The sequence below is a fragment of the Bemisia tabaci genome, chromosome 2 (genome assembly GCF_918797505.1).
Source record: "Bemisia tabaci chromosome 2, PGI_BMITA_v3".
NCBI classification, from domain to species: domain Eukaryota; kingdom Metazoa; phylum Arthropoda; class Insecta; order Hemiptera; family Aleyrodidae; genus Bemisia; species Bemisia tabaci.
This window is the reverse complement of record NC_092794.1, coordinates 58,150,813-58,172,827: the sequence shown is the minus strand read 5'-3', so window position 1 is coordinate 58,172,827 and position 22,015 is coordinate 58,150,813. Positions and strand designations below refer to the sequence as shown.

The 22,015-nt window shown below is 39.0% G+C and overlaps 1 protein-coding gene across 2 annotated transcripts in view; it reads left to right on the top strand.

Annotated features, from left to right (window-relative positions):
- The first annotated feature begins 1,061 nt into the window (after nt 1-1,061).
- LOC109030188 (nose resistant to fluoxetine protein 6) overlaps nt 1,062-22,015 on the top strand; it is a 37,997-nt gene continuing 17,043 nt past the window's right edge. Inside the window, exons 1-3 of one of the 2 annotated variants that reach the window (XM_019041024.2) lie at nt 1,062-1,691; nt 3,328-3,737; nt 19,439-19,671. In XM_019041024.2, coding sequence (XP_018896569.2) covers nt 3,569-3,737; nt 19,439-19,671 — 402 coding nt within the window. In that variant the 5' untranslated portion in view covers nt 1,062-1,691; nt 3,328-3,568. Of the gene's footprint in view, nt 1,692-3,306; nt 3,738-19,438; nt 19,672-22,015 lie in introns of both variants that reach the window. The other variant, XM_072295933.1, reaches the window with a different exon arrangement.

Genomic DNA, 22,015 nt, shown 5'->3' with positions numbered 1-22,015 from the left:
TTCTTCGCAAAGAGACAAACTTTGTAGCGAGAAGAAAATTCAAGAGAAGTTTTCAAGAAATTACGTCGACTTGTTTTCCAAAGAAAAAATAAAATATGGTAGGAAGTCTTGCGACGTCGCACACGGAGATACGTGGTTTCGCGCCATGGCTATCGACATGCTAGCTCGAAATCCGTTTTAAATCCTAAATAAGAGCTTTAGTACATTGTTTGGGCTCAATGAGCGCACATCAAATGGACTACATTTTGCAATTCGGAATGACAAATTCTAGCCCGGTTTAAAAACAACGTGTGTGCCATTAGTTTCCCTGTGCACATAAGTGTTTTTCAAAAGAGCCAGAATTTATAGCTCCAAATTGCAAAATGCAGTCCAAATAGCACAGTTTTTTTCGTTTTTCTCAACACTAGGATTTTGGCTATTATAGGCTCCAGCGAGAGAAAATCGGCTCAACTGTCGAGAGCAGGTCACTCAGTTGAAAGACAACCCCTATCAGTGGCGCAGACGGGGGGGGGGGGGTGCCCAGTGGGTTTGGACCCCCCCCCCTCTCAGCCTCGTTAGTTGTACCCTTTTTTTACTTTTAGAGGGCTCTTGTTTCGAATTTATAACCTTTCAATAATATTCAAATTTTCATCGGAAGATAGCTCAAAATTCACTGTTTAGCTGTACAATTTTGAAATATTTTCCGGGGAAGGAAACCCCGGACCCTCGCTTGACTGGGGGGGGGGGGTGTTATTCTACACCCCGAGACCCCCCCCTCCCTTAAAGAAATCCTAGCAACGCCACTGACCCCTATAAACGTATGTTGGTAATCCGCCGGTCAAAAAGCTGTGCACTGGAAAAAAAAACACATTGGATCTAGAGTCCAGACTCCTGAAAACATCGACAAGAAAAAATACTCTTGATTCAATCAGATTTAAGCTAAAATCAAGAACCAAGCCTCTTGATTTGAGCGGATTTCCTTTTGATTTAAGCTTAAATCTGATTGAATCAAGGGTCATTTTTCTTGTCAATGTTTTCAAGAGTCTGGACTCTAGATCCAATGTGTTTTTTTTCCTGTGTAGCTTTGTCGGCAAGACAAAGCAAGACATATCCGTGCCGTCTAATTTGTAGATCTCTGATATCTTGTCGTGCTGACAAAAATTTCAACAATCAGGCCACTGATTCTTATCTTTGAAATGAGTCATGGTGTTGAAAAAAAATGGCACCGAGGTATATATCAAACGTCCCGACCTTTTCTCTACTTTCCTACCCTGGCGTTTAAGTCACCAGATGTATCAGCAGTATTATCTCAGTATTATATCTGGACTCTAGATCCAATGTGTTTTTTTTCCAGTGTGTCCCTAAAATGTCTCTGACATGGCGTCGCTGCAACAAGGGTATGGACTGTATGCACAATTTTCTTTCCTGCAAGCTTACTCTGTGACATGCATGAGGCATGAAGGATCAGGTCCGAGTCAGCCCAATGTACCCGCCTCTCGGCGACCGCGACCCCCGCCCGCTCATAGAATTTTCTAGGTTTTTTCCGCAGGGAGCAATCGAGCAATTGTGGCGCGCTGTTTACGTCTGCCCGTCAGTCTAGCGGGCATCAGTGCCACTGCTCTTGGTCAGTGCAAAGTGCGTGGTTTTTTCTACGATAGTTGCGCAATTTTGAAAGCGGCGGTCAACCGGGGTTTCTTTTAGTTTCGTTCGTCGTAAGTGCTCACAATCCTAAGTTTTGCCGAGTCCCCAACAAAAATAAAAATAAAAATTAAATGAATGTTATTATGATGACTTAAGTTGAAACATGCGTGTCCCGTGCAACGATCCAAAATTTCCATTTTTTTTTTTTTTTTTTGAAAAAAGGCAACTAATCAAAATAACGCCTTGAAATTTTCGATAGATGAAACCTCCTATAAAAAATGGAACAGCGAAACCAGAAGCCGACAAATGTGTATCAGCATTGCGACCTTTTAAAGTCTCCGGTTACGCTTCTTTGATAAATAAAATAATATCAACTCAAATATTTCCTTAAATTTTTCAACGATTGAAGGAAATTTACAAACATTTCCAAGAAAATTTGTAGGTTTTCAAAATACAAATAAAAAATAGAAAGAAAGCATAGAATGGCAACGCTGCAATCAAAGATAGACGTTTTTCGACCCCAGCAATCAAAATATTTTACTGAATTATACCGTGATATGGCATCGTCCGTGGAAAGAGGGACGTTAATAACGAAAACTCAAAATTTAGACAATTGATTTAGACTGCTCGGATGAGTGTTTTATGAATATTTTTGCACAGAAGTTGGCCAGAAATCACTAAAAAAAACAGGACCCATGGAAATTTTAAGTATGGAGTCGGAAAAATTCTGTTTTGTGAGAAAAAGGTGTTGGATAAAAAGATATGGATTTTCTACATTCGGGACTCAAAATTACCGGATTCTAAAGTTATTACGCACATTATGACGGTGTGAATTAAAAAAGAAGTTGCCCACCTTATTAATTTTTGCGATACTTCACACTGGAGAGTATTATCCCTCAAGAAACTGATATTCGTTCCTTTCACGTCCCTTTTACTGTGGACGACTCCATGTACTGTTTCATAGCCGAGAGAGCTATTTTTACAAAACCTAACCAAATGATGAGAACTCTAAAACATTTTGTTTTCGTAGTTGTTTTTCCTTCAAGGCATTTTAAAGGAATTTCAAATTAAATAGCACACAAGGAGCGTCTTGTTACGATGGCCTTGGTTTTTTTTGCATGGAATTGCTGATCCTGCTCCCTGAAGCAGAGTCAGCCCACGTCCTAATGTGGATAAAAAATCAGGTTTCCAGGAATCGTAGACAGGTGGAGCTGGGAGGGATATCGAGTAACGAGCGTTTTCCAACTTTTCTCTCGTTATTTTTATCCTGCCTGGGCAAGCAGACAAAACATCCTGTGTTAAAATGACCAATGTCCGTTCCAAACGCATTGCACTTGAGCTATTTTTACACACGAGGTCTCGTATGCAATTCCGTCCATTCCATTAGTCACCCATCTCGTTCCCCTACCTATCTAGAGAAGCTGTTTGTGACCAGGTCTACTTCTGCGCGGGAGTAAAAGGTCAAGAAAACAGAAAAAGGATTGAAAAAGAAAAAAATTTAACGAATGAAATCGAAGGACAAGGTTTCTTTTCTCTTTCCACTTGCAACTGCAGTTCCCAGATTAGGCTGAACTCGATATTTTAACAATAGGTTATTCATGTATCCTAGACACTAGTATTGGGAACTCGGCAACACTGTAAGAATGCAAGAATTAGAAACATCGGAATCGTGAATATCCATTGCAGTTTTTTTTTTAAATTTTTCAGTGGTTTCTCATCGAATCTTAGTCCCGTCGCGGAGCTCAGCGCTTAGCCACTGCGGTTCTCTCGAAGCAAGGGAAGTTGGAGCTTCTTGGATAATATCAGCGATTAACTAATTAATATTTAGTGTGTTCGGAAGTTAGCTGCGAGTAACACGAGCGGTGATTGTGAATTTTCGGTTTACACGCGCGTTTGTGTTAGCGCACCGAGGTCGAACATCAATATTGCAGAATCTCTATGCGGTAAAATGAGAACGCTACTGTATCCTCTCGTTTTGTGGGCGGTGTTGGTGTCCACGGAGAGCCGCACTTTTTCGTCCATCATCAGGAGGGATTTCCGCAAAAGTCCTCTCTGCCAACGACAGAGTGAAGCTTACACCGAGGCGTTCCAGAACTTCACACTATGGGCTGTTCAAAGTAAGTATACATGTAAATATTTACAGGAGAAAAACAAGGGGGAAACGAGAGACAAAGCTAAAATACAATACTAGAAAAACTCGAGACGATTTGACTCAAAACTGAGTCATTTTCAGTCGGAAAATGAATTAAAAATTAAGAAATATCGAAGAAAAATCCTGAGACCTAAATGTTGTTGGCCGAGATCCGAGGGAAAAACCCCTTTTTTAAGTGTTGTATTTTAGCCTTGCCTCCCGTCCCCCCCCCCCCCCCCTTGTTTTTCTCCCGTTATCATTGCCTCGGGCTGATTCGTAAAAATGTGTTTCTATGTAAATATTAACACTGTTATCTTAAAAGACTTTCTAGTTTCAAGCAATTTCAATTTATTTATTTTTTTTTTTATTTTAACTCATTTTGATATGATAACTCAAGAGAGCATACCATGGATCGAAGTAGTGATTGACATGATTGAAATTTTGGGGAAAACGAAATTTAAGGGTGCGGATCTTAAAGCGGCTTTGGCTTGAAACATCTATAAGACTTCTTAAAGCACATTACAACCCTATATTTGCGGCGATTTCAGGGAGACTGTAAGCCAAAGAGATTTCAAGGAGTGTCTAAAAATAGCTGCTTGAAGTTTGATACATTTACGCAGGACCTTCCGATACCTAAAGACGAATACTCAGAGGAAATTATTTTCTGAAGTCATACATTTTTTAACAAAGAATACTGCTTTAAATGACTACATATAAAATATCACAATTTTTCTAAAATCACTACGCGCCTTTCTTAGCCGCAGTACTTTTTGCATAACCCTTAAAAATATTTTAAAACGCGCAAAGTAAGGAATCGGTGAGTTCATCGCGGCGATTTTCACTTAGAATCTCCCATACTTACATTAAATCACTGTTTTTTCTGTTTTTTTCTGGTTTTTTTTTTTGTTATTTTGGATCATTGGTTACCTGCAGCATTTTTTTAACCGGATCTAGTTCAAAGTGCGCGGGTGTGGTATAGTGTACCGGACCGGAGTCTAGTTGAATGTGTTGTATTTTTCCCTACAGTGAATTTCGTGTAATATTATGATCTCGCACGATTTTTAGATTTATTTCCTTATTTCCTTCCCCTCCCCTCCCCGCTTCCTGAGCGCTTCGTGAACTTCCAATTAATAATTAGAGGGCCACCTCGCGGTATTAAAGGATGCAGAAAAACTGCGGAAGTCGAAAGAGAATGGGCTCGCCTAGAGAATTTCAAGTGCTGAAAAATCATGGGAACCGGTATAGATCTCTAGATATAACGATGATAAAAAGCGAAAAATTGGGAAGTCAGATTTTGAACTCTCAGTGATAATGTCAATAGCTGGTACGTGAGATGTAATTTCAAGGCCCAAGTAAAAGAGAATGAGGACAGGGAAATTATAGTAAATGGGGCAGTAGACAAAATCTCAGGTAAACGTATAAAAAATGTCTAATCGTTGTCTTTTGTGAATTTAAAGTAGGGAGCAATGACACATGCAATTCGAAGTTCGAAAAAAACTCCCACACTAGATGCAGGAATTGAAATTTGCATTCATTCAATGCGCAACACCGTCCGCTTTTTGCCCCTTTGCAAACGCTCGATGTCAATGTAATACAATCAAGGAAAAAAACGAACCGAAGTTCATTGTTGTGATTTTTTGTAGGGTTGTCTCTTTTTTTGCTTTCTTTTTCGCATCAATTACGTCGATTCACCCACACAATTATTTGAAAAGTTTGGTACGGCGATACCTTCCTCATGAATGAAATTTAAAATGCTTCATTGACGAACAATTCGTGAAAAAACTATCGTGAGTCGAAACTGAATGTAATTATAGGAATGTCAGACAGTGGCGTTGCGTGAATTGAGATGTATCGATTGTTATGTCATTCAAACCCATGGTAAAGAATCGATTATTAAGGCGTTCGCTGCGACACCCTGTTTATCGATCCTTTTCTATAGGTTTGAATGGCATAACAATCGATATATCGCAATTACGCCACGCCACTGATGTCAGAGGAAGAAAGGAAACAGCGGGATATAGCGCCTCTCGTTGATACTGCCCCCTCCCCCCACCCTTGTTTATTTTCTTATGTACGCATTGAACACAACGTTTTTCTGTGCTGGAAAGTTTTTCCATCTTTTTTGTAAACAAACCTTGACACCGAGTAACAGAGGGCGCCGTCAATAAATACCATCTTTATTCGCGACGTCGCACTGAAAAAAAATTCTCGGCGTTTTTACCAAGGTCCGTTGGTACCTTTACCATCTCACTTTTTTTTACCAATTATTGGTAATTTCACCAAGACAGACTGGTAAGCTTACCTAAAAACCGGTATTTTTACTGTTTCTCTCAGGTAAGAATACCACTTTTATTGGTAATCAATTCCCGGTAACTTTGCCATTTTATCTCGGTAATTCTACCACAGTCGATAAAAAATATTGGCGTTTTTACCAAGGCCCAGTAAAATTACCGAGAAAGTCAATAATTTTACCTAGATTTCTCGGTAAAATTACCAATTCCATAAATGGTAATTTCATCAAGAAAAAACTGGGATCAAATAGAACCCTGAATTCTTGGTAATTTTACCCTTTTCTTAGTAAATACACCGAGATTTTCTTTTCAGTGCATCTTTATTCGCGACGTCGTAAATTTCTTGTCTATTTTTATAGGAAAACTAATAAATGTTCTTTTCTGAATTTTCGGTGAAATTCTTTTCTTGTTCATGCCATACAGGTATTTCGTAATCACAAAATAGCAATTCCTAAATTTTGCTTTACCAAATATATATCAACGAGGGAGCCATAACCCCCGGCGCGTCGCGGGCCCCGAGGGCCAGCGAAATCGTAAAAATCGCCCGTTGGCGGTTACTGAGCAAGTAATTTTAATTGAATAACAAAACGATTTTTCAAAGAAAAATTTCCCACTAAACAAAATTCGTAATGACTTTCTCCTTACTCTGAATTTTGAATCTTTTTTTGGAAGTCGACCTTGACATGACCACATATAGCTGTTTATGACTAAAACAAAGGCCTCTGAGAGTAAAGCGACCCATTCTATTAAAACTGGGACCGTCTTACTCCCCTCCCTCGCCCCGTCCATCTAGCGTCTTAAAAATAATTTTATTAGAATAGTGAGGATATAACAACGGCTGCAAATCAGAAATTGCGCGAAATTTTTTGAAAAAGCAACGATCTGTCATCTTATAACAATTTAAACTAACAATAAAATGAGGTTGCCATCCGATGAACGTGATATTGTAGTTTCACAATCAAGACGTAGTTGCCATTCCTAGAGCACAAAGCAATAATGTATAATAGCATAATTTTAACAAAATGTTCGGGTAGATGGGGGGACAAATGAAGATGAGGGTATTTTCTAGGGAAGGAGAAGAGTTGAAGGCGGCCTAATTTTCCTAACGAAGCGGTCGGGGTGTATTTCCACGAACTAGGAAAATTCCCTAAAATAGATTAAAATCTACTGAAGTTGCTTTCAAAAAGTCTAATCTGTCTTTGGACAAGTCTGTCTGATTTTTAGACAAAGTATGCAAAATGGTATTTTTAATGCGAGGGGAGGGGGAGAGAAAAATGTAAATTAGACCCCCCCCCCATTTGCCTTACGATGAAACCTAGGAATTGTTCGTTCCGGACAAAAAAACTGCATCAGTATATGTATAGCAATACACCCGCGGTGAAACTATCAAACTGCGTATCTCGATTGCGAGGTTTTGAAATCTCCGCTCCTACTTTATTTTTTTGAAGAAAAACAAATCAACATCATTCTTTGAAGTTTTTACAACATTTTCTTCGCACAGAGAGGAAAAATCACGGCTCTTTGCATGTATTTTTGTTGAGTACTTTTCCATGTAAAAAATAAAGTAGGTATGATAGGAAGTCTGCAACGTCACAAACCGAGATAAGTGGTTTGAAAGTTTCATCTTCGATACATTGCCGAGTTTAGGAGAAAGGAGCTACTTTTGTTAGCTTATTTCAGGAACAACATATAATACCATTGATTTCCTAATACAAGAAAGTTCTCTTATAACATTTGTCCGAGTATTTTACTCGTCTCATCTAAAGTCGTTCTATAATATGCATTTACTTGGGGGCTATGCCCCCTGGCCGCTACGCGGCCCAACCCCCAGAGGGCGCTTCGCCCTCTCTTAGGCCCGCTTCGACAAAAGAACGACAAAAAAAAATGAAAAGTTTTTCATGCATGTATGTATGCAAGCAATGTTCAGCACACTACTTGAGACGACCAAGTTATATTTCAAAGGCTGAGTTCTATTGAAAAGGCAGGGTTTTTTTTTCATGAATGCAATCCAGTGTGCGGATTTTTGTCGCTTGATGCAAACTTTTACCGCTTGCAACTTTTGCACCTGGACTTGATAGTATATTCTAGTTGCCCCTAGTCATGTCCGATTGCTCTCAACAGAGAAATCCGATGGCTAAATCTCAAAACGACTTATCTCAATTCCGTCGTGTTTTGAATTTTCAACTCTTTTTGAAAGGGGGAAAAATCGACACCATAGCTTGAACTTTTCGCTGATTTTTCGTTACTGTTTCATTGTCATCCTGTAAAAATTTCGCGTTGAAATTTTGATATTGTCTCTTTTTAAAATATTGAACGGAATTTTCTTTTTGGAAATTTTGTAACGTTGCAATTAAAGTATAAGGTCTTGAAGTCCAGCTATTGAGCCTAATGCTTCATCAACCGTGGAATAGATGGAAAAAGTTATGCAAAGAAAGGAACATTTTTTCAAGATCATTTGAACGGGTTACTTAATTGAAGAATGGCATGATCGCCAAATTTTCAAAAATTGCGTTATTGCCGTACTATATCATTTGAGGTTGTGCGCATCTCACTACCCAGCGATTCTATTTTCTAGATTTGAATATTTGCCTTGGTGGAAAAAGGCATCATTTTCGAGCCTACATACTCAGCGTAAGGTGCGTTCTCATGATTTAATATATGAGAAAGGACATAAAATATGATTTTGAATATTATCTTCAATCATGCATGCTACTTTATTCTCATAAGACGGATAAAAATGACAGTACTGAGTAGCTTCGTGGGAGAAGGACATATCAACAAAAATTTTAGAATCTTTTATTCCTTGCTCAATTTCGCAACCCCTCCTCAAGTGACTGTGGTCTTATTACAGCGATGGTATGTAAAATATTGGTAAACTTTTTGAACTGATGTATTGAGAGTGCCGAAATAGTCCAGTTTTGTCAATGGTTTCGCGAAACTTGACTTTTAGCAGCTACGCCTAGAGTACCTATATACGGGAGAGTATTACCATTTCAATCCTTTTACTACAAAAAAAGTGTGCCGCACTCTGATTGGTCGGCTATCATGGCGTTCCAAAGTTCGCTCAATGTAAACAAACCCCAGCCCTTCCGCTCCTAGTTTGGCCCAGATGGCGAAAAAGTTCCACAAAGTTCTGTGCGTGATAGAATTTTTTTTATGTCCAACTTCTGAATTGAGTTCAGATCGAACTTTGATTAATATTTTTGCCGAAAATTAAGCTTTGAGTGTGATTATCATTCATTTCTCAGCCGATAATACGTGTTCCTCTGGGTCGGGTTTCTTTACATTGGACCATCTTTGGAGCTCCATGATAGCTTAAAACTGATGAACCAATCAGACAGCAGCACAGAGATGGCGATACTCTCCCGTACATAGGTACTCCAGCTTCGCCCTCATTCAAATATGCCGTTCATTCATCGAAGCGTCCGTTTGAATAGCAATATTGGTGACAGGCCTGTTGTTTCCAAAACGAGCCGGAAATGATAGTTCATCCTTCTTGCGTGATTCCGTCAGGATCTTGTTTACTATAAAAGCCTATTACACCGTGATCTATCAAATATCATTCGCTGTAGGTGTTTCAGTGGTAATTTCCGAAAGAGAAAACATAACACTTGAACTTAATGGGAAGCTACGTCTCTAAATTATTTTCCCGGATGTCAAGATATAAGCATATGATACCCATAGTTGCGGTGGGGTGGGGGGAAAAACAAACCCACATGGCGGCTAGAGCCAAGATAGTTAAGATGTCGAGTAATTATATGTTACGATTCGCTAGAGCAGGAGCGCCGTGTTTTCGCGATAATCGAGCAAATTATTCAGGGTCAATACCTCGTGCCAATTTTTTGTCGCGCTACGTTACGCGTGCGGTACCATTGGTCCGCTGCCGAGTTGATATGAGCAGTTTGTGTGCCCACTGCACTCATTAAGATGACAGCCATTAGCATTGCCGCTTAGTGTGTGGTTACGCACATTACTTACCCCCCGCCGCGTTGTAAAATATGCAGATTTTACATTGGGACAGAGTTAAACGTTAAAATTGGCAACAGCGACAGCTATGATCAACAAGCTACTGTCCTACAACCGTCAGGAAATGAATCCTTTGGTGATTAACGTTTTACTAGTCTATTTTCTGATGAGCCTCGAAGTCAATAAAAATGTTCACATGTCACAGCTCATTGGAATTGGACTCCTTAGATGTTAACACCGACTTATTGAGAAACTTACCGCGAGTCGCCGATAATGTATTACTTACAAGCGCTCTGCGCTTTTTTTTTAATTTAAGTAATGTATTCTTCATTACGAGCCCTTATTTTTTTGAATTTCGTTTTATTGTTTATACTTCTTCACATTTTGATTCCACTTATTTGTGGGTCAACTACACCGTTCTTTACCGCACATCAATTTAACATTGAATTTTGAGAACTAATCCGGTTATTACACTTTTTACTTCCTGAATAAAAAGCGCGTACATTTCTTCAATATATTTCACCTCATAATAATCAGAATGAATGAATTTTTGTATATTGTCACTGATTTATAAAAATCCTGATAAAAGTCAGTACAATTCTTTTAAACAGCTGTTGAGAACACGCATGTATGCAGATGTAGCTCTAGAGAGAGAGAAAACTCAGAAAATGAAAACATATTTGCAGAACAAGTTTAAGCCAGCATTATCGAACATTTCCGATCATTTTATCTTTTACAAGAACTGCATTCAAGCATGCGATTGAATCGTGCAAATTATTTAATTATGTAGTAAAATGATAATTGATTAATGGCACCGGATGTTTGTCTAGGGTGCGGTTTACATTTCTACATCTGCGTTTAAGTCTCCACACCCAACAGACCACATTCTACAATTAAGAACTACGTTCTCATGGTTCATTTAAAAGCAACGTATGTGCCATTAGTTTCCCCAAAAGGATAAGTGCTTCTGTAGACGAGTCAGAAACATTAGTTCCTAATTGCAAAATTCATCCCAATTTTATTATCTATGGCAAGAGAAAATCTTCTTTGGGTAATCGAATCTCTACTTTACTGACTTTATTCCCACCGAGAAATTGCGTTCGGAGCCATAAAAAAGATAAGCTGTTAAATTTTTTTTTTTACATGAGACATAGCTATGTCACACGGACACCGTGTTCATGCTAAAAAAACCGTGCGATATGGGCTACGCCCCCTGACCGCTTTGCGGACCAACCCTTTGCATCGCTTCGCACCGCTGGTGTTATTTGTTACCTACGCGTTACTCTCATCATTATATATTTTAGAGAAAATATACCGTCGAAAACATTGCAAACAAATATTTTTTTCGCTAAAGTTCCTGACTATTGTATGCAGAAAAAATTAGAATGATAGCAAAAAGAAGTCAACAAAGTACAGTTCTGAAAGTGATATAATTCTTACATAAATTTTGTTTTTTAAAAAAGGGGTAAAACTTTCATTGAAAACATAACACACAACCGCATCCTTGGATTAATGTTTACTCTGATTCTTGTTAGTCCACTTTTTAGCAATTGTAAATAACTGTTGCTTGCATCATTTCAACGAATAATGATGGTTCATTGAATTAGTAGAAAACCAAAGAAGTATTCATCTTTTTTCCGTCGTAAGCCAGTGTTGGAATTAGAACAGTCTAGAAGAAAATTTTCCATTTGTTGGTTTCCTTTTTTGCTGAGAAATCTTCATGCTCCGTTTATCGAAATACTTTGTGGGGTGAAAAAGAGGAGGGCAAATATTTGCATCTATTTATGTAATCCGTAGACCAGTCCCGTTGCACCTGATGAAAATCGACAATTCTTCGTGTTTGATTCCTCTCAATATTTACTTAAAACAAAACAGCAAGGAGTGGTAGAGTCTCCCCCTTTCTTCCATGTATAAACGCTTTGAAACCCGTGTATTTAAAACAAGTTTCTGACTGCATACGTGCTTAATATGTAGTGTTTCTTTCGTCTGGCAGAAATAAATCAATCACGCTTGTTAGAGTCCTGTTTTGATAGTAATTTTTTTCAGAATAACAAGAAGTTTTTGGGATGGCATTGATTCAGACGCTAACACAATGTTACAGGCTTTTTGCAGTCTTTGGAATATGCCTAATTTTTTGGCCGAAAAAGCCGAAATGGCGACCGACAATGGCGTCCTTGGACATACTTTCGACCGCGCGACCCCTCTGGCGCGATTAATGGAACCCTCTCTAACAATGGCATATAGGGCCCGCAATGCGGGCGGACCCACGGCTTTAAAGGGTCCAGTCGCCAGCTGGAATTTTCAAATGTTTTAAAATTTAATCCCGTTATCAAGCATTAAAGGGGGGGGGGTTGAGGCGGGCTCAGAATATAGTCTGAAAGCTGGCTCGCGCTTGGTGAGTTACGCCATTGGTTTTAATGCACGTCTGTACAGGCAATAATCATAGAGTACATAGAGTTGTAATGAAAGTGGGAGACCTGACGCCACTTTTAAGCATTTTCCAGGTCCCGAATTCCGAGACTCCTGTGTGACGCCGGGTCACTTTTTCGATACATGATCGATTGTTTTCGATGCATGCGGGTATCCGGCCATCCGATGTGAGGAAAGAAGATAGGAATTATCACGTATTCCACACCGCCATTTTGGCCGAATGAACCTTTGGATTTTGCCAATATTTCTTTGATGAAACACGAATTTTCACCGATATTTTTTGCAGATTTTAATCGCAATATGATCTTAAGAATTTAAAAATGTTAAGGAAAAAAGTCCGTAACTTTCTTCAAAAAACGTATTCTATCGAGAGAAATCTGGCAACATTCGGATGTACTGTACACAGTATTCTCCCTTAGCACGGCAGCATGGTTACGACCTGATTCTTTAGAGCGTTAAAATGATTTTGGGGGGTAATTATAGACAAAACAATCAGCATCATCGTGTTAAAGTGCGTGAATGGATCCCACGAGATTGACAGATTGTTCTCACGCTTTTTATTCTATTCCATAAAGTGCATGCAATTAAAGTTATAGAACTTGTTCCTGTCTGAAAGCGTTCATGTCCAGCGATGCAAGTTCAGCCTTGATCAGAGTGTGCATGCATAGTACGTGCGCACAGCGCTCAATTAGTTCACTGCTATCTTCCTGGAAGTCGCTAAATCTCTCTCAAGTAGGTTTTTAACCTTTATCAGGCATTTCCTTCATTTACGCGGATAATGCAATGTCCCCCTGGGGCAATCATTGTCACTTAATAAGTAAAACCCGTTTTACTACTATGAATATTGCCAACTTGCCGATAGACGGACCCATTTTTGACAGACTCGCCTTATTGGACCAAATCACAGTTTATCCATCATTACTAACGATGAAAATCCTGCACAATGCAGCGAAAATCGAAACGACCCTAGGAATTTAATTTTCGAAATTTTAATTTCAGTTTTGTACCTTTCTAGCACTTTTTTGCTTTGAAATGTAGGTGTGCGAGTATCTAGCGTTGTTGTAACATCCTATATAACAGTGATTGAATGACAACTTTATTCATTTTTATGTTCTTCACCTTGATACGCTGATGAAGTATGAATTCATGAGGATACATGGGCTGATTATTGAAACTGATAGAAAAAGCGATAGATAATGGGGGCAAAGGGAAAAGGGAACGATCTAATTGGATGCGGATAGTGGAAGCGGATGGTTGCAACGGACAAAGGAGTTAAGCAATACACCAACTGACGGCAATCTCCGAAATACCCTATGTAGTGCATCATTTTCCCTCCTAGTTTACAACAACCACCTATTTCAACCAATAGGATCGTTCTGTTTTCCTTTTGTCTTCTTTTTGTCTTGTCTATCGCTTTGTTTATCAATTTCAATGATCAGCCCGCAGAGGCTCCGTTTCACCGATACTAAAAAATATTTTTCTCGGTAAAATTGCGTCTTAAAACTTCAACTATGCATTTCCTCTCGAATTTCTCGTCCTCAAATTGAGGTGCTTTCAACCTGGGCTGGATTAACAGTGTTCGCCGCGTTTTCATGCAGGGCCGGATTTTCCTACGTGCCGCCCATGGGCCGCCTGAATTTTGCCGCCCCCTTCTAATTCGTATTGAAACATCAATAAAAACCATCAAGTGAACGTGCCAGCGAGGAAGGGGTGCATGAGACACGTTTACTCGTATTGAACACATTTTTGGGGGATGCCCTGTCAACACTCCTGGCAAAAGCCAAGTTTTGTAAACCTACCTCTGTGTGGACAAGGCCTTCCATTCATCAGAAATGAACGAAAAAATTATGAAAGAACAAACATGAATTTGATTTAATGATTTTAACTTCTGCCACCGCGCCGCGTAGTCCGCACCGTGTTTGGCGCAATGCGTGAAGTATTCACACAGTCGTGTAGGCGCCATGCTTTTCACACTGACCGCACTGTGTTTGGCGCAATGCGTGAAGTATTCATGCATTCTTGTAGGCGCTATCCGTTTCACGCTATGACCGCAATGACTGCATTGTGTTTGATGCAATGCGTGAGGTATTCGTGCAGTCTTGTAGGCGCTGATGTGTATTACATGCCGATGGCTTCTCCTTTTCATCTCAAGTCCTCGTCATCATTCCTCTCTGCGCCGCGCCGTTCCAGGCCAAATTGCGTGTTTGGTTTCTCTCTTAACTCGACTAATTAAAGGTGCTGTCTCTTGCATCACTGAAAGACGAAAAAATTAAAAATTACTACACTCTCATGAAATGAGAGATTTTGTCGCCTTTTCTCGTTTGTAATTTTTTTCCCTAAATCCGATATTTTTTTATATCTACATTAAAAAAATTGCAAAATTTGCCGCCCTCTAGATTTGCCGCCATGGGCCGCGGCCCATGTGGCCACCCCCTTAAATCCGGCCGTGCTTTCAACGTATATGTTTTGAACTTTTAAGTGTTTCTTACACAAAATGATTCAAACTCAATGTCAGTATGCAGTAGCATATGCTGTCGCGTCTCTAACCTGACAAAGGACGTAACACATTTCTTGATGAGCCCTGTCGCTCATGTAACTCAATCTTTCCGGGCTCATTTCCAAGTCTAGTTACGCCCTTTTGTCCATCAAGCGACGACTTGTAGCTCTTTATCATTCCCCGTAGGTTCCCTTTCCCCGAACAATGTCATGAGCAATGAAAAAATCTCGAATGAAAGGCAGTTACCTCGTTTCAAATGCGTTATGTAATATTGACAAATTGCAATCAGTCGCCAGAAGAAATAACTGCGAATGATTACTCTGTCTGCGCAGTGCATAGGACACCACTTACCAGCGATTGGTAACATTAAATACCCCTTAAAGTACCCAATTCTGACCCTCGATCGAACTGAGTACACATTCTTCTCATAATGAAACAACGGAAACAGGTTTTTCCAGGACGATAAATGATCAACCCGGTGCCAACTGCAGAGACGGGTCGTAGGAGAAGAAATCTGATCCAAAAAAGTTGAACCGTGGAATTTTCCTTTTTCTCGTTTGAATTGCAGTTAATTGGCAAATTGGCGCCTGCCTCGGTGAAATGAGGGGGTGAGAGGCTGAGAGCTTTAATTACATTTGATTGTGATAAGCTTTCACTTCACGATTTACTTATTCACTCGAGAAATGATGCATTTTGCCTTAATGTGCGTCGTGAATTTTATACGTGAAATGTTGCAATTGCAATTATTTTACCATCATGGAATAGCAATATTTTTACATAACTAGGAGGTGCACCCCCGACCCCTTGGAGGTCCAACCCATCGAAATGCTCCCCGCCTGAGGCGTTATGCGTTACGCGTTAGTCTCGTAATATTATTATTTCTTGGGATTATAAATTCTGACTCTTTTGAAAAAACACTTATGTGCACAGGGAAACTAATGGCACATACGTTGTTTTTCAACCGGGCTAGAATTTATAGTTCCAAATTGCAAATTGTAGGCCAATTGGTCATTTTATACGATCGGTAGTATGAGTTCTATGTATAAGGAGTATGATTAGCGATGCACAAAAAAATTGCAATTTTTTTCCATTGAACCTTAATATATGTCAACATGAGGAGCCCCTTCCATCGGTAGATAGGCAACATTCTCAACGCCCTGCCGCAGTAGCAATGATGTAGTCGTGCAATTTCAATTTATTGCAACCTGCACTACTTTGGAAACATACATACAGCGCCACAGCGGTCAATAAACGAAGAGATACTAATCAGGTGATACACCACAACGTTTAAATGTAATTAAATCCCTCTATCTCTCAATCCCTCTTGTACATCACTTCAAAATTGTATAAAAGAATTGGGAATCGATTCAATTTAAGATTTACCACAAGACGCTATAAAAGCATTCGAACAACTGTATTCATACAGTGGAAATAGATTGAAAGCTTCACACAGTATAGGTATACTTGTATTGAATTTATTTGACGTGAGAGTGATGAGAGGAACTTACAGCCCACTCGGTGGATGAAGTTAACTCAAATGACAATTAATTTAATGGGAGAAAAATATGGAAAATGAGAGGCCACACGAAAGAGCAGACGCGAGCGTAAACAAATGATTCATCCATGAAGTCGGAACCGGCATTTAAGTTCACAAACAGAACAGCTGCTGAAATACGTAAGCAGATGAATTGCAGTTTCAGTTACTCAGGGCAAATCCTGTAGCAAAAGGAATAAGGCGGGAGAGGGGTATTGGAACACCGCCACGAATAAAATGAGAAGGTGGCGGTCAGTTGAAATTCCACTCTCTGTTCCATGCTCAATGACGCCGATGATGATCATCAGTGCTTTTACGTTGATTGATGATGTATGCAGATTTACTTTACGGTTAGACTTGAAGTTAACAGCTATGTGATAGAACAACATTTGTCCTCACCTGCGTATAACATTTAAGAGGGCTTTGAAAAAAGCCACACTGGAAAAAAAACACATACGATCTAGAGTCCAGACTCTTGAAAACATTGTCAAGAAAAAATACTCTTGATTCAATCGTATTTTTGCTTGAATCAAAACGAAATCCGCTTAAAAGAGGCTTGGTTCTTGATTTAAGCTAGATTCTTATTGAATCAAGAGTACTTTTTCTTGTCGATGTTTTTAAGAGACTCTGGACTCTAGATCCAATGTGTTTTTTTTTCCAGTGCACAGAACCCTGCGCGATAATTTTTAGGGAAAACCAAGGTTTAAGACTCTGGATTGTTTTAAGGGATATTTGGAACACGCTTAGCAGAAAGGAGCCAAACCACGTCGGCCAAATTTAACTGGGCAATTTTATTTTTTACAAGAGAACGTTTGTGCGGATTCTTTTGAAAATTTTGAGAAATTTTCTTTGTGCCATGCAGATAAATTACTCTTATTTGCACAAAAATTCGCAGAACCGTTTTCATATAATCAATTCCATTTCCCAAATAAATTTTGCATTAGCTGATGTGGCTTGGTTCCTTTCTACGTAATGCGGTCCATCTCCACTACCATCAGAATTGCGTACCATTGCCAAATTAATAGCCTCCTCTTGTTTCAATTATGCCGGTTGTACATCCCGTTCGGATCAGAATATGGTGTAAAAAGATTCGTATTTCACTATATTACATTGCGCTAGAGCCTGGGAAATATTTTTTGCCATTTACACTTATTAATTGATGCAATTGGTAAAAACTGAAACTCTTTTCTGCTTTTAATCTTTCTTTTTCCTTCGAAGGAGAGTATTGATGCTTATATAGCTACCAAGCACCTAATTTCAACGTCACGTGGAATTCAAAGGTGATAAATTTTGTGAGAAATTATTCTTAATTTTAAAAATCACGAAAGCACCTTAAACTAGGGCTGAAAGAAACTTCACCTCAAATTTTAGCAACACTATCTCGAGCACACATACAAATTGACTATTCTTCAGATTTTTCAACCCTCGTATTGACCCTGTTTCAACTCTCGTAAAAAAAATATTAACCTACTTCATAAGTATAAGAAATAATGTAGTTTGGAAGCCAGTTGGGACAAAACTTCTGCTCAAGATCTGCCGTGAACTGCGACGGTGGATAAATTGGTGAAAAAACAAGATTCAACCAGGAGCAGATAGAGGTTATCTACCAAAGTTCTCATGTGGATTAACTTGTTTTGCCTAATACCTACCACTCTGAGTAGGAATTGCTTTGCGCAAAATAATTCTATCTACAACAGGGTTAAAACAACCCCTAAACGCCTCTAGTTTTAATACAGCACTTCTTTTACACGAAAAAAGCTCACTCAAGTGTAGGTCCAACATCAAAATATTCAACACTAACTTATTACATCACAATCTGAGCTCGTTCACTACTCTGGTGGAACCATACTGCCTAGTTCTCTTTCCTATCCTTGCGTTTAAGTCTCCGAGAATTCTTCGACAATCGCGCTAATGAAGTCCTGATGCTGGACAGTTTTGAGGGTGCTCCTCTTTTCCGGCGCTTGCATACTTCCGGCTTCCGGTTGTAGACTTCCGGTCAACTTCATTTTCTACATGTAAAAGTACTGAACATCATTTCGAGTACTTTAAGACGTAGGGCAGAAAAAAAATCGAAATTCATTGATTTTTGGATTATTAGCAATTCTTATTCTGCATAATCTCACGGGTAATATAAGACCAAGTTTTTGAAATTCTGATTCGTAGGTCAGGCGTGAGGGGCTTCCAAACAGGTGAAGTCTAGATACTGAATACTAACTTGTTCCTATGGGGTTTTTTTTCTTTTCTTTTCTTTTACTTATTTTGTGAGATTTGATTTTTCGAATACCACATTTTTTGACATAAAATGCCCTTTTACTCAAATCCTATTGGGTCATTTTTTAATTTTTTTTTTTATTCCATACAGTTTTCTCCACACTTCAATCAGGGCTTTTTAAAAATTTTAATTCCCAAACTTTTTTAGGGTTTCTTCTGAAAGTCATATTTTTTTTTTTTTTTTTTTTTTTTTTTTTTTTTTTTTTTTTTTTTTTTTTTTTTTTTAATTTCTCTGCGTGTCAAATTGATCTAGAGACTCGATGAAACTGACAAAAAAAAGTTTCTGAAAAAATACTAAGGAGATCCTGGGAAAGAAGGCATCATCGTTGACTGAATCACAAAAGTGACAATTCTCCATGTAAAGGATGCTTGGTGAATGTCTACCCGGTCTCTTTTTAAAAAACACTTCCCGCAACCGGGATACGCGATTTTGCAGTTTCACCGTCTTCTCTCAAAACTCCTTTTACAAAGTGACTTCCTTTGCTTAAAGTTTAAACGAGTTCGATTATAAAATAGCTATCGCGCCATGTGCTCATGAAAAAGATTAGAAAAAATTGTGTAAGTCTCTAAATTTAGAACAACTCGAGGAAAATGGCTCTGCGCGTACTCTTGAAAATATATTAATACTACTACTGACATTTTTCAAATTCTTGCCAAATTGGATGCCTTTTTTAAAATACCATCTTATTTTGTTTCAGTGTACGATGCCTCAGCAAAGCTACCGAATGGTATCTTAGCAGCGAACAACTACCATTTGGGCAATTTTGACGAATGTTTGGCCATCTCTGCCGACTTGGGCAAAATCAACGGGGGTCAAGTGGACGGCAAATACTGTCTCGTCAAACTCCAGTTGGGCACCCAAGTCCCTCACTCACCACCACGCGTGAGCATCGAGTTCAATCCTTTCGAAAATGCTTGGGATAAAATTCGGGTATGTCAAGATGTGGAATGTTCATTTATCTCTAAATCGGTGGTGGCAAAGCAGTATCAAACGCACTTATGTCGCCGTTGTTATTCGTTGTGTAAATTAAAGCTATTATTCAGTTGCTATGCTGTCATTCTAAATAAGAACGCCGTATGAACCTTCAGACGTTGCCATACTTCTTTCAATAAAAATTGAATTTACTGAGAAAATTTTGAATATTTTTCCTTAAAATTTTTAGACAATATTATTTGCAACTTAATCTAAAATATCTGAAATTATTTAGGGAAAATATGCATAAAGTTCCTCAAAAATGCAAGTTTTATCCGGGCAACTCTCGCCTGTTCATACAGCGTTCTTCCTTAGCACGGTAGTATAGAGAGAACTTGTGCAAATTAATAATGTAATTCAGAAAGCTACCCTGAAAATGCTGAACATTTTCTGGAGAATATGAATAGGAATTCGAATCTTTGAATTTCATCAGAAAAAGGATAAAACACCATGCACAATCTTCAGAAGGTAGGCACTCGGTGCACCCTCGTTGCCCCTACTTCAAATATCATTTCTCAATTCAGGCCTTACTAATGAGCTTTATTGACACTTTCGATATTAGTGTCTATTCCTTGATGAAATGTCGTGACGATTGCAGCGTCTTGCCCCTCGCATTGCCAGTCCAGTGTCTAAAAATGTATCATTGATCGAGCTGATGACATTTTCGTCACCGATTATTAGAGCTCGGAATTTTCTCAAACTATTTTGGGAGTGTCCTCTACTTTTAGCGGTTTGCCTGTTACGCAAAACGCACGCTAAAGCAGAAGTCTAGGGATGGCTGAATATCTTTCGAAGGTCTCAGATTAATTATGACGTTCTCAAAAAGCAGCTTTTGATTCTGTACGTGCATTTTATTGAAAAATACTGGAAAAAAGAGTTAGAGTCAAATTTACTGTTTGTTGATACCAAATGAACTGGCATTAAGCTGAGAACGACGCTTAAATATTTAGATCAAAATCCTATCTCCTAATGGTGTATAAACAGGTTTTTCCAACAGTTCAACGACGGAAAAAGGTAGAAATTGCATATTACGTAGAATTTATTTTTCGAAAAATAGCCGTCCAACATTCCGACTTTAAACGTGGAACTACACCTGAGTCACCAATTTTTTCTCCAATCATTCGCAGTCACCAAGAAACCTTGAGTAGCTTCTCGATGCAATTGTCAGCGATAATTTTCATGGAGGGAGTTAAAATGATTAATAGGTAATATCAAACAGACTTTTTTGTCCCAGCAATCGAGGCTTTTAATCGTAGAGACCCAACTTCGATTTGGGTATCCATTTTTTCAGTATTCACACCAAGAATCGTATTTTATACCAAACATGTTTTTATATTACTAATGTATAAATGTGGATATCCTGCTTATGAAGAGGAGAAATCAAGGAAGTTTTTAAGAAATTAAGTTGACTAGTTTTCAAATGAAAAAATAAAGTATGACAAGGAGTCTGTAGCGTTGCAAACGGAGATAAGTGGTTTCGAACTTCGGTCATCGCTATATGTATAGATGGCATCAACTAGAGGAAAGTCAAGAGACCGGTTGATCTTGTCGATGAGGCATAAAAAACGAGTGTAAATTGAACGCATTTCTGCCAAACGGAACTATTTGCATTATAACGTGAGCCCAGGAGCCCTGTTATGCTTTATTCTTATGGATCTCAGGGCTCATGTCTTAATGCACATAGTTCCGTTTGGCAGAAATACGTGCAATTCAAAGTTAATGAAACGTGAGAATACTTTCCTTGAGGCGATTGGAAGTTTCCGAAACTGTTTCCCGAGTTCCGTGGGTTCAAAAGCAGAATAGTGGTGACCTCTCGAGGAGAACATAGCATGGCGCGTCGGATACATCATCCCATTCGGAAACTTGCCATTTCAATTAATTTTACGATAGGTGGATGACGTCTTTACACTTCAATTCTCATGATTCAGCCACAGCGGTCGATTGCCCAATCTCGATGTGGTTTTCACGACCTCCTCGAGATTTTAATCAGAAAATCAGGAGGCTGCATGCGCCGTGCTCATGATAAGACTAATTGGTCCCAACAAGGCTCTCAGTTACCTTGATTGGTCGAGAACAGTTTTTCAACGAACAACACATCCCTCTCATCGGGGAAAATTGTGCTCGTATATAAGCTTCTTCCCTCTCCTCCGCGACTTTTCAGTTTTATTATTTTATGAGGAAGTGCGAATAGATGGGAGACTCACCATCTCTCTGCTCTTTAGCGCTGTGCTGACTTTAGTCGTAATTTTATACCTGACTTTATGTACCCTCGCGAAAACAGTGCGGAGACGCAAACCCCCCC